The following is a 17,806-nucleotide window of genomic DNA, read 5'->3' as shown; positions in this document are numbered from 1 at the left end:
CATATAATTCAAGAAACAGTGAATTTTACGGATACACAGGCGCGTACGTCGATAGAATGGCAATAAAAAGACAGTGGATAAGGGCCGAAAATCCGTTTGACAGTTTTTCTCGGGTTTTGAAACCGAAGAAAAAATTCATATTCATTTTAGGTGTGGGCGTATACGAATCTAGGACCTCGTATATATACGTCTATGTATCTACTCGCATCATTTCGATAGAAGAGGATGATGCAGAGGAGAGGGATATAGCAGTGATAAAAGGCGTTAGTCCATTCGAGAATGATTTATGTGTCGGCGGAGCAGAAATACAAACAGGTGCTCGAACCTCTTCGAGAACCCAAACTCATCGAAAATAAAAAGGAACGGAGGGAATATAAAATATATATCCACACGTAAATATGCTGGAAGGGGATAGTGGACCCTCTAAGGGTAAACCGTAACTAAACGCTTAACCGAGTCACAAGTTTTGACCTTGCTTTAGAGAACAGAAGTTTTTTAATCATAGATACTATTCTGATCTAGTATTTTTTTCTATGCCTATAAAGTAGATTATAAAACGTTTATTAATTATATATACTACTTTATTTACTAAGATAATAATTTGAGATTCTTTTTCCCTATGATTATAGATGTAAATTATACGAGATTGAGACATATAATTTATTAAACTGACAATTATATTAAAATTGTTTATTGAAAACAATAAAATGATTATCAAAAACAAAATCGTTTATCGGAAACAATAAAATTATTCTTTTTCCTGTTCGAAGTGATTTGCATGATTCATGAATTGTGTAATTTCCAATACGTGACATTTAGTATATATTATCGATTATTAAAAAAAAAACTTTATGAGCATGATTGATGGATAATTTTTCGAAAAGTACACGTAATCACTTGATTGTCACATGCAGATGTTAATGTTTCAGGAAATCAAGGAGGTATTGATTATGTATATATTTAGCGGAATAATCAACATTCTATAAAGGAGGAATGATACGAATATCTACATGAATTTTTTTTAAAGCATATTTCCTTAACTATAAACGTGATAAACAATTAAACATAAATAATTTATAAAAAAAATGACTGCAAGAATTTCTAAAATAGTATTAATAAAAATTGAGGTTAAATATAATACAAGAAAAAAAGAAAATATTTCTCAAACGAACGAAAAAAAATGCGATTCTTAAAACTCTAAGAAGAAACAAATAATCCTACGCTAAAATGAATAAAAAAGAATGGAAACTGTAGGTGCGAGAAAACTTTATGAGAAAATGTAAGAGAACTTCAAAGACGATGAGGAGTGGGAAGAAATAGAAAGTGAGAGACGGAATCGAGAGAAAGAAAGGAGAGAAAATAATAAAATAGGAAGAGTTGACACCGCTACGAGAAACACGTTGCCCGCAGAAATTCCATTCCCGTGTGATTCGCTTCCAGAGAATCGCGATCGCCCCCACTCTATCAACCTCGGAACTTTACGATAGCAGGGGTTCCAGCGGAGCGCAGTGGAACATGGGCGTGTTCTAATAGGCGGAGCTTCGTTCTCGTTTCAGAAGTCTTCGTCTTGAAAAGCGTCATTTCTGTGCCACCTAGTGCCACGAACAACCCCGAGTCGAGTCACGCAACACGAATCCCCTCCACGTTGCAGCGTCCCGTACACATGCTCAAATCGTATACATATATGGAACGAGCGAATGCATCGGAGTAGAAGCTGTGCAAAGAAACCGAGCGAACGTGTGTGTGTGAACGAGCGACGTGTGGAAGGGGCAGAATCGAGGATGCCAGTCTTTCCCGGGCCACGGATCGGGACAGGATATATTTCGTGTGATTCTATTCGATCTTTCAGTTGATCGACAATAAAATCTTTTCTTTTGCCTTTTGTGATTGTTTTTGATTTTTCTCAATTTCTCAAATTTATTTTCGAAAGAGTTGAATCGTTGAAGCGCGAGTTTCAGTTTTACAATTATGCTTCGAGTGATGTGAATATTTCGGACTTCGTGTATGGAGGGTATAATATTGTAGCACGTGTATTTGTTTTTAAGAAACTTTTTTTTTTTTTTGATTGTTCGATGATTATGGAATCGGAAAGAGGAAGTTTATGAGATTCAAAAAATTTCTGGAACGAAGGAAGATGAAGGTGAGTAGATTGAAATTTTATTATTTTACTACTATTACGATATACATACTAAACGTCAGATATAAAAACGCAAACTTCGAGAAGAAGTAACGTTTTCTCCTAAAAAAAAAAAAAAAAATATTTATAGAACGGATCGATACGCGGATCGAGATAATTTTAAAATATTACAATCGAAAAATTATTTACAATCATTGGCGAAGCGTATAAGGAACGATAAATCATTAGGAATGTTACTCACCTGTGGCATTAAATATCCATGTAGCCAAGTGACGAATGTATACGAGGATCTTAGGTGTCCGGTAGTCGATAGTGAGGTCCGTTTGACCTCTTCACCCTGGCATTTCTCACTTTGTCAGCTCATCTCCGTCGCCTCGAAGTGCTGGTCAATAAAAAATGACTCCTATTATTCTTCCTAACTACTCGCTGATTGCGTTCTTCGGAGATCCACCTACAAAAAAGATCGATCGAAGAATTCATTTTTTTTTTTTATTTCAATGAAGATTTGATTTTGTATTAATTGACTCCATAAGGTTAGATACTTGTGGATTTTGAAATTGGAATATATATATAAGATAAATTATAAAATTATACATTTATCGATGTGTTTATATGTTTATGTGTTTACATAATATATGGAACGTATCATTATGCTTATTGGATTGTGATTAATGAGAAAATTTTTTTTGAAATTGTAAATATTTTTATTCAAATCTGTTAGATTAATTATTAATCGAGTTTTTCGGAAAAAGATATTCTTATTTTTTCTTTTAAGACGGGTCCTCAGGGTACTTAAAGAGAAACGACGAATTTCGACCTGTTGTAAATTATCCCTTGAATTTTGTGGACTCGCCTTTTTGTGGATCGCCTTAACGCCAGGAACGCCATTGTAAAATCCTATGATCATTGAAATGTTTCATTCTATTCTTTCTTTTTACATTCTTTTTCTTTCTTCTTCGATTCTTTTGTTGTGCAATCATTGTGTAATTAAAAAATTCTTTGATATCCATTTTTTTTTTACATTTTTTTTTTGTATTTAATTAATTATTATTGTTAATTTTGCACTCACTCAATTATTGAATCTTTTAGATTCGAAATTAATAAACATAGATATCAATAATAATTTATTTCGATAGATTTATTATAGAAAAATTTATAAAATTTTTAAAATTCTAATTTAACTTTTTTTTTAATTTATATATTTCATAGAGTAGTTTTCATAATGAATTACATATAATTATGTCTAATGAAAAATATTTAATTAAAATTAGTTAATAATTAATTAATATGCAATTAAAAAATAGAATCTGTTGTTAGAATACATTTTTAATTCAATTAAAAATATTATAGGATCATGAGTGTTCTACTTTATTATTTAAATACCTACTTTATGGTTTAACGCTTGAAACAATGAGATTGTGGAGAATTATGATTGACAAATAATCAGGAATCAACAAGAGGGAAAATTGAATAAATATTTGTATAATCTTTATCACCGTATATTGAATATATACTTTTGAGATTAAATTTGACAAACGAAGCGTGAACAGCGTCTCGTTCTCAAACAATGGAATTAATGAACTGCAATTATATAATGCAACATTCAAGTAGGTATTATACAATATTTTCATCGTGTAGTTTATTACGTGATAATAGGAATTTATGATTAAACACGATTGAGATTTAATAGCTACGAGTGAGTGACTTGAGACAGTAATATATTAATATTGCAATAAATCAGCAATAAATGCTATACGTGTACATTATTTTTTTGTAAATATGTGTGGAATAATAAAATTGAAAAGAAAACAAATAAAATAAAAAATACTGAACATATGAAATCATATGAATCATAAATACAACCAAAAAAGGAATGGTTCATGAAATAAATAAAAAAATATGGAATAAATTTTTTTTTTAAATTATCCAATGCATGGAATAGTTCACGATTGAATATTCAATTTTCGCGAACGAGAGAATTAAAAACAGAACTGAAAAAAATAACCTGTTCGATAAAGAAGATTCTATCATATATTTCAAATCATAAAATCTCTCTTCGATCCATCATCGTTGAGTTAAATACGCGAACATTGAACACACGTGAATTTCTGAACACACCAATTATCTGAAAAACCGTGAAGGGAAGAATCGTCGAAAAAAAAAAAGAGCCGTTGCACAACCGACACCTCGAGAAAGACAACGTCGACGACAGCCAATTTCGAAGATACTACATAGTCTTGTCTTTTTTCGTTTTCATTTTCCTCTCTCTATCCTTTCTCTCCTTGTCACTCTTTTTACCGTCGGTCAGTAATCATTTCACGTTTAACTGGACGGTCATTGATTTATGATCTGCCGAAGGCAAAGTTGAATTTCCCACCTGTGATTTATACCTTCTGGCATTTCGATCTTCCCTCGGAAATCGAGCCACGTTTCTCTTCGACATAACACCATCGATTAATACAACGTGTCGCACATCAGGTATAATTTTTGCTATTCTAATGCGATTTTCTAATCAAATAACTGAAACATCATTTTGATTGAAGTAAAAAAATTGTTAGGAAGAATTATTCTCGATCAAAATTGATTCGATTTTTCATTTGAAATTTTTTTTTTGATTTTTCAAAAACTTTTTAACCTATTTTTAAATAATTTTATGTGTTGAATAACTGAGTACTTACTAAGAACTAACTCTTTACTGCATAACATAAGGTTAATAATAAAAAAATGTAATAACAAATTTTTATATGTATAAATTTTAGCAATTATAAGTTTTTCATTATCTTATTTAATGAGAAAAGAAAAAATTATAAAATATAACTCGTTAAATTATTAATGCTATTAGTTGTTAAATTAATCCGCAAGAGGTCTCTGGTTGTTATTTTCTGAAATTATATTGTGTTTCATTATACCTGTATACATTTTGATTAAAACGTGATACAAAACAAGTTTTATATATCTGTTGTCCAGTTAAAAAAGAAATAAATATGTGAACATAGAATAAATCGAAAGACATAATGTAATTAACTCATTGATTGCATGCTGGGTCGAACAATAACCTTTGTGAATTACTCGTGTACCAATTAATATTATCGAGGTAAAACATAACCTATACTTGCATACACGCACTTGTATAACGCACAGGTATATATGTACAAGCATGTGTGTGCCATGACACACTGATAAGAAAAAAATTGCATACAGATCAGATACGCGTTATCTTTGCGTTTATCTCTCTACGCACTCACAATGACTTTCTCTCTTTCCCTTCGTTGTTTTTATCCCCCTGTTGTTCTCTGCTCCTCTAACAACAGAGACTGGACTGAAAGAAAGAAAGAAAGAAAGAAAGAAAGAAAGAAAAAAGACAAATCAGCTGCATCGTGTCGTTCGATTGTCAATTAATCGCAGTCGAAACCCCTAGTACTTACTTATACAGGTTTGGTTCAAGCGGTTCTTGACTAATGAACGACAATTAAAAGGATGAATTTTAATCGATGATCATGCTTTTATAAGAGAATACAATTCTTTTTTTTTTTTAAATATTAGATTTTATTTAGTGAGAAATTTAGTGTTATTATAAATATAAATATAGATATAATGCTTTTAATTTTTTAAAATTTAAAAAGATAAATTAGTTTTTGAAATAAAGTTTTAATTTTTTTTAAACATGTTCGTAAATATTTTTTGACTCTTTAATTTTTATTTTTTTTTTATATATATTTTAAATTTATGATTTATTTTATTTGATAATTTTGTCAGATCGTTTGATTTAAGATTATTAACAAATTTTTCGAATTTAATAATCCAATTATCGAGTCGAACGATAAATCTTTCCGAATATTATACTAATGTAAATTAATATATCGTCTGTAAATTTTACGGACGACATTCAAAGATTTTGCGCGGTTAATCTTATAGGAACCTCTTTCCGGTTTATAGTTGGCGATGAGAAGAGATCCCTCGATTACTCTCACGACCGAGCCTAATTAATTAAACGAGAGAAGGCCGGGATATCTCTCGTGCATTCAATCAATTAGTTTCTTGAGCATGGTCCATTCATAGATCCGTTTCAGATTTAATTTTAAAGCAATAGTTTCAGGTAGTTTAGTGAATGAATCGTGAATTATTTTTGAAATTTTTTCTGAAGTCAGATATATATAATTAACATATGATGTTCATAATATTATTTTAAAATTTAAATAATGGCATAGAAAATATTACATCTTCAATTAAAAGATACTTTTTAATTTAAGTACCAATAGAAATGAAATCTGCAAAGAATAAATTCTTTTAAAAAATATGTTCTATACTTTAAAATAATAATATTTATAAAAAAATAACAAAATTTTATTTCAAATAAAAATTTTATATTCATCTATTTATCAACAATTTAAAAAATATGCATAGTAATAAAATATTCATCTATATTTATTATTTATTCACATTTTTCAACATTTCAGATTAAAAATCTCCACTGAAAGAAATCAATATCGAAATTTATAAAATTTCTACCATGTTACGCGTTCAATTAAAAGGAAGCTCTATTACCTATGGGTCCCTAGGGGCGTGTCTGTCGCTTAAATCTCAAGAGGCCCACAATGAACAAATTTGCGCCTCTCCTAAAGGTCGTTTCGCGTGCACGCATGTTCGATGCACGATGTGTGCGTAGTCATGCGAATCGTGAACACTGGTCCAAGCCGGTGATCGAGAAGGGATCATGCCCAGAGCGGCGTCATTTATCAGCCGGCGGCCGTCCGCTCGTTTATTATTTCACTTTGCCGAGTATTAATTGAGATTTGGAGCCCGCAGCCAACCTTTTTGTATATTCCATACCCGGAAACGGTCGTAGTGTGTTGCATGTCATAACTATGAAATCAGATGAAAAAATTTTGATTCTCATATGTTGTGAGAAATTTATGGTTACATAGTCCAGGTTGAATTATATGGTGATGAGAAAATGATATTTCTCAGGACTGAGTCTTGCATATCTCTTTTTATAAAAATATTATTTAAGAATGAATGATGTGAATTTGATATTTTTGGGAACACTTTGTCAATAATATGGCTATTATTATTATAATAGTCACATAAGGTGATTATATAAAATATTGATATTTGAAGATTTCAAGAAATTCAAAATAACTTTCTATGTATGAAATACAGCGCAGACTTTGTTCAAGTGCAAGTTGACACTTTTATGAATTGAACGAGCATGCTAATTCACTGGTCAACAAATTTTAACAAATTCTCGGTTCTAATAACGTTAATACCGTGGCACGGTTCTTTCTCACAATTCCAATATAACTTGATATAACATGGCCGTGGTGGTAAATTGCACGATGACACTGTGCACTGACTTGTAGCAGCTGTTTGAGAGGTTTATTGAAGGAATTGCGTTTGTGTTGGTTTATACAAGATGTTTGTAGAACTTAAGAGGGTAGAAGGTAGTGGAGTGTATACACGTAGGTTGTAAACCATGTGAGAAGATGAAAAATTAGCAGAGAATAGTATTGTAGGCAAAACTGGTTCCTCTGGGTTAGTTGCTTTGTTAATTAAGTTGTCTAGGAGAATTATTTCTTGTATTTTTGAAGTTTCTTGTTAATACTATCTATGTGCATTCTCTTTCCTTTTAATTTTTAATTTTAAATAATGAACTTTTATGAATTTCTCATAAATTTGTTGAGAATATTGGTTTTATATACTTACTGATTTAAAATTAAATTCTTTAATATTAATAAATAAATGCCAAAGAGACGAAAATTTCAAATTTTAATTACAGCATTATCGATAAATTTAAAAAATCCATAATTTGAAACTGTCCAATCCATAATTTATTCCCAAATTTTCAAATCTGAAAAATTTATAATAATTAAATCTTCAATCATTTAAATCCATATTTATTTATTTTTCTTAACTTTAATTTAAATTTTTCACAATAGAATGTTTCATACATAATGCAAAATTTTAAAAAACTGAGGATTTTAATATAGATTTCCTAAAAATAAAATATTATAACTAAAAATAAAATATTAATAATTTATTTCAGACCGAGATCGAAACAGAGACAGAGTGTACGGACGGCATCCTTTGTTCAAATAACAACAACGTCAACACAAACAATAATAATGTGAATATTAAGAAGTCCGGTACCAATATCACGAGTAACGACAGCCACGATGGAATGGAAATGGATTGTGGTGGTTGCGGGGAAAGCGTACGCGAGCGCACTGTCCTCTGTGTAGGGGGTCGTACCTGGCATTCCAGATGTCTGAAATGTTGCGCCTGTGCTAGGCCACTGCACGATCAGCACTCCTGTTTCCTTCGAGGGATGCGGCTTTATTGCAGACACGACTACGCCTTGTAAGTACGGTTTGTAAGACTGGTTTCTATTTATTTCTCAGGCTTACCTTTAATCTTAGTTATTTCTTAGATTACGAGGAAACTTGTGTTTCTAGACTCTCGTGATTTATATAATCTTTTTGTATGCAATTGATTAATCCTCTATAATTTTTTATTTTAATTTACTTTTAATAAGAATTCAAATTATAATTGAATTTCAATTTTTTATGTTGATTTAAATATTTATTAATTAAGAATCACTAAAATGCAATAAATGAACTATTTAATATCGGTAAAAATGATATAATTAAATGTAAAAATGCAGTTTTAATTTAAAATAAAATTTGAAAAAGGAATCAATATGATACATATACATACTTTTTGCACATGATGATATAGGAAGTTAAATTTATTTGTATTCATTTGAAATATTTTGTTTTTTAAACATTCAAATCAAAATAAATAAACATTCAAAGCAAAATAATTAGAGATGGTCATCTTTTTTTAATTCGGCTAAATTTGGCTAGATTAGTTCAAATTTGTAATCCATATATTTAATTTAGTTGATTTTAATCATAAGTGCAATCATTGAAAAGTCTATTTATGAAATGGTCATAAATAGAGTAGTAGTTTGTTTTTTTTTTTTTACATAAATTTAAGTAACATTTTTTTTCCTTTCATTTGTTTAAATAAACAAATTTTGTACATAATAAAATATATATTCTTAAATCAATTTTCCATCGCAACATTTATTTTCTTTCCTTCGTACAACTGAACCTAACCTTAAATTGAAAAAATATTAATTTTGTTTAGAATCATTGTATTTTTTATTTGTTAAATTTTTCTTATTTAAATATTTATTTTTTCGAGATTTAAACTATGAAGAGAGATTTGACTATACCTCGTTCATCAAATCAAAGTGTTCCATCATTCAGTTGCAATCCATAATCGACTAAGAGGGGACAGTCGTCCCATGATGCAGAAGCAACACGAAGGATTATCGATGAATCCAATAATATTCACAACTGATCGAAATCGATAAAGACACCCTACTGATACGTAATCGGTGAGCAAAGCCAAGCTTAAGAGGACATTTCTCGACTACTATTCGGGAGCTCCTGGAAGAAACGATCATTTGTTCGACTTACGGAACGGTTGTACAGTACGCTGACATTAGAATAACAGATATCTCGGGCACCCTATCGAGCAAGCTAGTTTCAAAGGGTTCGTACAAGTCCTTTGGGATAGATTTTAAAAGATATCGTTCTGAATTACGATTTCGTGACTCGCCAAAATGGTCTCAGTGGCTTACCTTTTCTGTTGTTAAAGAAACAAATCGTTCATTCTGTTTACGTATTGAAATTACGAAATTATTGAAATTATGCGGTAATATAGAATATCATTTAAAAATAAAAAGTATTGTATAAATTAAGGTTATAGAATCCATTTGACAGAAGTGTGTCACAATTAATTCTTACAATCACGATTGCCAATTCGTTCTAGGGTAAAACACGAAATGATATGAATCGCCATCTGGCGATTTTAATCTAGAAATAAAAAGGAAAAAAATTTTGCATGTAAAAATTATTATAATTGTTATAATTATTCAATCTGAATTTGATTCTTTTCAGAAATAAAAATTTCTTGATTTTTAATGAAATAAATATTCCTTAAAAAGCATTTTGGAAGTTTCGATCTATCGTATTCGATTTTCGATCTAGATCTCTAATTTAATTCGACTTATAGGATTTTTTTATAATTTCTTAAATAAATCATCGTATCAAATAAATTTATTTACTTTTAAAAATAATAATAAGTGGCAAATTTAAAAAAGTCAATAAATTGAAAAACGTGATTACGATTTTACTAAAGATTTTACTAAAAGAAAGATACTCTATTCGAGTCACGTGGTTGTCACGTGGGTGCAGATATTCCCGATATACGAACAGATATTCTTAGTCGCATATTCGAGATGTTCGCCAGTGGGTGATTAATGTCTTGCGATGTATCCTTCTTTTTGATTCTCGTTTTTTTTTTCTTCTTTGGACCTCACGCGTATAGTCGGCTATTCACATCTCCGGATTTATACGTGTAACCTCGCATACTCGCGCGCGAGTTGCGAGTCACCTTGTGACGTTGAGGTTGGAAACGAATAAAGGACATCTCAACTGACATTTTCTCATTACAAGTCCATGAAGGTAAAAAAAAAAATATATTTTTGATCGAAGCTCTCGAATATTCGCGAATATTTTCAAATCTATAAGTTTCTGTAATCGAATCAAATAACCTAACCTAACTATTGCGAAGTTGAATATTAAATCATATAGCTTTCTTTTAATAGTCGGATACCAAATAATATTAAATTCAGACATTTAATTACCATTAAAAATTATAATTAATGCGGCATCGAATTTTTAAATATACAATTTTTGTTTTCTTTTATAATGAAAATTTTATTCATTTATCTCAATATTCTCGATATTTTTTACCAAAGATCACGAAAATACTGATACATGTGTGCGTGGTTGCCGTTGCACAAGCAAATACCGCCAGTGTTCCATCGGACTAAAGAATTCGCCTCGTAAGGTTCGAAACCAGCTGTGATTCTCTTTCTTTGGTCCACCCTCGTGTGTCAGTGCTTTTCAACCAGTGAACGGGTGTCTTTTAGATTAATCTTTTAAATTAATAAATATTCGCCATTATTCTCTGCTTTTGCCACGATCTCTTTCGCGGATATCGTTTCATGGATCAGAAAAAAAAAAAAAAAGAAAAAATAGAGTACAACAAAGGAAAAAGACACAGAATTTCAAACGAGCGGAATGAAACAGAAATCGCTCTATTAGCGATGCCAGAGCGTCGGAATTCCGGTTCTCTTAATTCAGTGTGGCCGATGCTCCGCGACACCGAATCGGCCGCTGCTTTAATCACGACCTTATCGTTTCTGCCTTAATGGCACTTAAATGCGAATGCCTACACTCTCCTGAGAAAGGTATCGAATTCGAGATGCACGATGCTCCGCGACCCGGAGGTAATCTACATTTTCTGCCTACTGTCGTGATTTCGACGATTTCCTAAACATCCCAGGGGAGCCGATAATTTCGAGTATACGAATTTGAAATTACGAAGATACGATAAATCGATATTGGAATTAATGAAAAGACATGATTGTTTTGACAAATTTTTTTACGAATATAATGTTATACTATTAATAATGTATTCTTTTAAAGAAGAATACTTTTAAAGAATAGATTTTTGATGAAAAGCTAAAGTAAAGAGTTGATATATAAAAATATAGGTTATGTTTATTAACTTACAATAATATTTAATAATCGAACATTTATTCCATAAAGTTCAATATTTTTCTCAAATCTTCGTAAAACAACTTCTCGTAAAAATTCTTGACAAATTACGTTGTTATAACTAACTAAATATATTACATTTATCTATTTATTCAATTTTATTGTAATTCTCATTATAATTGTCAAATAACTATCAAAAAATGGTGAATTAATTAATTTGACAATTCCTTTAAATTTACTATTATTAATATATATTCTTTTACCTAAATAATTAAGAAAATTTAAGTCTCTAAATATTTTTTAAAATTATACAAATTTTCTAATATTCTTCTCTTAATCTTTTTATAATGTTCTTTTAATTGAAAAATTTACTTTTCAAAACATGAATTTTCAGATAATAAAAAAATTTCTACTTTTCTTCTACATTTAGAATATATATCTCACCGTAAATGTCATCATGCATATCATATCTTTATAGAGAACGATTATTCAATCGTAAAATATCGTGAATTTTATAATTTATCATGCGATCCATTTACATCTCCAATGATATCGAAGATAGCGATCGTGATCAGGCTACGTAGTGCGAGAATCGAATGCATTCGAACGAGGAACGGAGGTGTAAGGAGGGATCATGAATTCTCTACTGTGCAGAGGTCGGATAGCGGCCGACTTAATCCCCTGTTGACTTATAGGGCCCGCCTATGTGGAAGAACAAATGAATAAATTAGGGCGGGGTCGTTTGGTAGCCGATGTACGGCCCTGAAGATTTATAGATACCCAATACCAGTTCTCCTGGTCTGGTTACACGGTGCTCTTCCACTCTTCTCCCCTGCCTCCTCTCTCTTGCCCTCGCTTGATCCGACGTAAACGCGGCAGAAAAGAAAAGGGTGGCGCCACTATTTATGCTAATGACACCTCGTCGAACGTTCACGAGTTCTATGAGAGACGTAGAATTGAAAAATTGCATCATCTTTTGCACTTTGCTGGTTTCGAAAGAAAAATAGTGGTGTCTCGGATCGCAAAATATCTTAAATGACTCAATTCGTGTGGTTAAGAAAATAATTTGTGAAGATATCGTGAAGATGGTATGCTACCTAACCTTTAAAGTTTGTGTTGTTTAAAATATATCGTGATACGTTAAATTTTAATTAGAATGGGAAATTTTCGATTTGTTGGAACAATTTCAAGTTTTATAAAGCAATAAAAAAATTTGTAGCGTAGTTATATTGTTCGTGAATAGAATTTCAAGGAGTGAGAAATGGTATTCGAAGTCGGGTCTCGATGTCTCGTTAGGAACGCGCATGCGCTTCTAGGAGTGCCCTGTGCACGATCACCATAACCAATAATGTCCAAAAATATCTTGGATGCGACGGTGACGGTGCAATTCGTGAACCAACTAATCCTTCCGTAGCTTACCATATTTTTCCATACAATAACCAATCCTTCGATCCATTCTTCGTTTTCATCTACCACTTATACATCTCGTATTCTTCATTTTGTCGTAGCAAAATTCTTAGTTATGAGGAACAAATTATTTACATCGAAGTAAAAAACTAATTCATCAACGTAGAATAAACTATTTATAAATTATACAAACGTATATAAATATTAATCAGTTTCTTCCAAGAGATAAAATATTGAATATTTTGCAAAATATCAATCACTTACGTCAATCTTTATCATCTTTAGTAGATTTTATCTTCGCATAAGATCTCATTAAAAGATATATCGGTTTTCGTGTAATTGGTAGCCAGAAATCGGTCGTGCATATCTATCACCTCGAAAGCAACAGTCGTAAATGTGTGATCTGTTTCCTGGTGTCGAGGCGGCTGAAATTCAAAGGATCTCGAGTCATTTGTAGGGCGAGAGAAGGCTTGGGACTGAGACGTCGAGATAATCTCGACGTAATCTACCGACCAAATCGCGAGAGGTCGAGCGACCCTTAAACCATGGCTCGCGCTTGTGACGCGCCTCCAAAGGACAAGCGAGTGGCGGAGTAGTATGTTAATGAGGACAGGACCGTCGGATTCTCGTGCACGGAGGTCCTGAATGAACCTGCAATCTTGACCAAAATAGCACCTTGAAACTCGTTCCCTTTCCTCGTTCGATTCTTGCTTTTTGCGAACCTTGAAAAAATCTAGATGTCGCTCGAGTAGTATATTTAATGCATTTAATAATTTTCCTCAAATCATCTACCAATCTAATTCTAATTTTCTTACGAAATAATGGAATAGTGATAAATATAGATGAAAATAAATAAATTTCATTTTATAAATATTCTCTGTTACAGAAATTTTTTAATATTAAAATTTTTAATAATCCTTATATATTATCAATTAATTTTATCGATCAATTGCAATTTTCAGAACGTTCGGTGCTAAATGCGCGAAATGTGGTCGAAGTGTGGGCGCTGGCGACTGGGTGAGGAGGGCCAGGGAAAGGGTGTATCATTTGGCGTGTTTCGCTTGCGACGCGTGTTCCCGTCAACTCTCCACCGGAGAGCAGTTCGCCCTCCTCGACGCCAGATTGCTCTGCAAGGCTCATTATCTCGACGTGGTGGAGGGAAACAATACCTCGTCGTCGGAGGATTGCGACTCTGAACACGGTGGGAAAGGTAGCAAGACGAAGAGGGTCAGGACGACTTTTACGGAGGAGCAGCTATCGGTTTTGCAAGCGAACTTTCAGTTAGACAGTAATCCTGATGGCCAAGATCTCGAGAGAATAGCGCATGTCACGGGGTTGAGCAAACGCGTGACGCAAGTATGGTTTCAGAACTCGAGAGCCAGGCAGAAGAAGCACAGTGGGAAGATCAAGACCCAAAGTGAGTAGATCTTTTCATCACACTTTGAATTTATCTTGAATTTGAATTAAATTAAATTAAATTAAATTGTAATTTTGTTGCTTGCCAAAATTGTCATTTTTTTCATGACAAATAATATAAACTAATATATGCAATAGAAATTTTTCATATTTAATATAAAATATTTAATATAGTGTAGAATAATACTGGAGATAAAATAATTAAAATATTAATATTGAAATACAGAATATAAAAGATATTATTTAAAAAAAAATGAAATGTTTAATAAATCATTAGAAATCTTATTTTTAATACTTGCATTTGAAAATTTAGTGCACCATTCACCACCAATGCAACATCATCCAGTGGAATTATACCCAACCAGCGTGAACATGGTAGGCGCCTATTTAGGAGGATATCAGGGTGGTAGCGCAGGAAGTGAAAGTCCTGGCAGTCCATTGACACCTCTCACCCCTCTGACACCTCTAACCCCAACAACGCCCAATCACCTTCAAGCTCAGTTCTGTCATCAAACAGGGTAAAAGTTCGTCCAAGAATTGAAACCGATGATTAAATTCAAATTTTTCAAGTTTCAAAGATATTTCTGATTTTTTTTTTTTTAAGATAAAAAGTTTCCGATTAAAATCTTTTAAAACATTGATCTCGTAAAATTCAGAGAACAAAAAGAAAAAATAGTAATAAAATTCGTGGATTTCAAAGAGGATAATTTGATTTATAATTAGTGTAAATTTTTATAAATATTTTAGTACACGATGATTTAAATATGATGTAAAAAAAGAAGATAAAATCTATAATGAATCTATGATGGAATTTTATGAAAAAATAAAATATTAATCCTCTTTGAATTCTTCAATGTTCTCTATTTTTTGTACATACCAAAAACGAATTGTTTAAAACAAGTAAAAAAAGTAAAAGTGATACTACGGATAGGATAGCATTCTATGAGGATTCTAGGGATTTTATTCTACGAATAAACGAAATGAATTAATTATTTATTCCATTTCGATTAACTCCCACGACTGATTTCTCATTATGATTTCTTTTCGTTTTAACAGGTGTTTTATTCATCAAAAGTGCAATCAAACGAGAATTAAAATTTTAAATGTGTTCATAAAAATCTTATATTTTGCAATTAGAAATTATCTTGTAAATTTTATTTCTCAAAGTCAAATAATTATTCAAATCAACGTTTCCATAATTTCAACTTTTTTTATAATTCCATTAATAATTCTTTATTTATTTTAAAATTTTAAAATCATAACAACGCATTGAACGTATGATTAAATAACGATAGGTCTCATTTTTAGCGATAAAAATTGTTACGCTCATTAGTATTCATTAAATTCTTACGCACACGTCTCTTATAAAGTATTTTATTTTTAAGATAAAATTGTACATAAACATATCCCGTAGCTTTTGTATATAAATTTCAAAAAGAATCGTGCATGAGTATTTGATATCGCTCCCCATATTGTACACTCATAGCGCAATATTGTAAACCGTACTGTTAATAATAAAAATGTCTTTTACTGTTAATATCATTAGTTATTATTTTCGATCCTATTTCTCTATTTTCCTTAAAAACTTTTCGTAAATCGAAAAGATTACTAATGCTCTTAAACTACTATGAATTTTTCCAAAGTACAGCTAAATGTATTCAAATCGTGTTATAACCTATAAAAAAACATATGCTTTCCTTACATCTATGCTATATCGAATTGTGAAAATTAAAATTGTAAAATCATAGAAAATTTAATAATGAAAAAATATCTACATCTATATCACATATAAAATAAAATAAACTATATCTAAAAGATAAAAAAAGTTCTTTATAATATAATGACATTAATATTTTTTGTTTGGGCTGGGAAAATCAATGTGGAAGTAAATAAATATGTGCAACATTTTATATTGTATATATACTTAGTTTACAATATTTACATCACAGTACATTAAGTATATTAAATAATGATTCTTTTTACGATTACACAATTAATTACCTAAACACTGTAAAAGATACTTTCATTCGGAACATTGCTTTCTGATGTTCCCCGAGATATACCGAATATACCCGAGTCGACACGAAACGAAACTTCGGCAATTTTCGGGGACACCGAACGTCTCTCGAGTTTTATTTCGTTTACGCTAATCGTATATTCGATCTTACACGTTTTATTAAAACGATAACCTGATTATATCAGGGAATTCCGTGGATCAATCAAAGTGAGGACAACTATCGTATGTATCATTTTCTCGAAAAGAAGGAAAATCACATTTATCACTTCTTTAGAATCGTAAAGGGCATTTCTTATTCGTATAATCGAAGTACGTGTATCGATGGATTCGGATCGAGCTTTTTAATACTCGTGGTTAACCCTTTCCATTGGATTTGCTATTATAGGTTATTTCTGATCCAACCATCGTATTCTTTGAGTTTCGATGTTTAAAAGAATTAAATGAATTTAATAAAATTAAAAATTAATTCGAAGAGAAAGCATGGAAATGGAAAGGGTTAAAACTTGATTCGAAACTAGAAAGTTGATAACGAGTTGATCATCACCTATCAATCGCTACGGAAATATTCGCGATTCATTTCCATATTGGTGCACTTGGAGACTTGTTATGCATTATATGGAACGTTTAATTGTATTCACTTATTTATAATAAGCTTAACATCCAGTGCGAGAGAGCTGTGCTGCCATCCAGTCTTAAAAATTGGCTTCTCTACATTTTGCTGGTTATCTTAATAAGTTAACAACGATTTGGGCGGATTTCGTTCTAAATCATACGAAATATTCGGATCAACGACGTTTTATTTCGGATGCCGTTTAAAAATATCGAAATATTTAATCCTTTGAAACGGTGTTACAAATTTAAGCATTTTTTTTTTTTAAATGTTGTCCGTTTATATAATTAATATTCCTTTGATCGAACATGGAGTATTCTTTAACTTACAAATCAAAATAAATATATTTTGTTTCACGCTTCAAAGGATTAATTAATTGAATAAATATTGAAAATCACAGACGAAAAACTTAGCAAGTCGTTTTTTTTCAATATTTACAATAGAATATCCTTTATTAAAATATTTTCATACGAGTTTTATTTAATTTATAATAGAATTAATCATGTTTAGGTTATTTTCGATTATTATCCGTAATTTGCCGAAGATCAGCAGAAGAGGATTGGCTATTGGATTCTGATTGTCGA

At 31.1% G+C, this 17,806-nt stretch overlaps 1 protein-coding gene across 1 annotated transcript; it reads left to right on the top strand.

Moving 5' to 3' along the window:
• The first annotated feature begins 1,178 nt into the window (after positions 1-1,178).
• LOC725574 (LIM/homeobox protein Awh) lies at positions 1,179-15,320 on the top strand. The gene is made up of 4 exons (XM_006561948.3): positions 1,179-2,140; positions 8,181-8,494; positions 14,142-14,596; positions 14,909-15,320. Exons 1-4 carry the CDS (start codon positions 2,102-2,104, stop codon positions 15,115-15,117), a joined length of 1,017 nt encoding a protein of 338 aa, XP_006562011.1. The 5' UTR covers positions 1,179-2,101; the 3' UTR covers positions 15,118-15,320.
• The last annotated feature ends 2,486 nt before the right edge of the window (positions 15,321-17,806 follow it).

Source organism: Apis mellifera, linkage group LG1 (genome assembly GCF_003254395.2).
Source record: "Apis mellifera strain DH4 linkage group LG1, Amel_HAv3.1, whole genome shotgun sequence".
Lineage (NCBI taxonomy): Eukaryota > Metazoa > Arthropoda > Insecta > Hymenoptera > Apidae > Apis > Apis mellifera.
The sequence above is the reverse complement of the archived record's forward strand: the minus strand, read 5'-3'. Positions and strand labels throughout refer to the sequence as shown.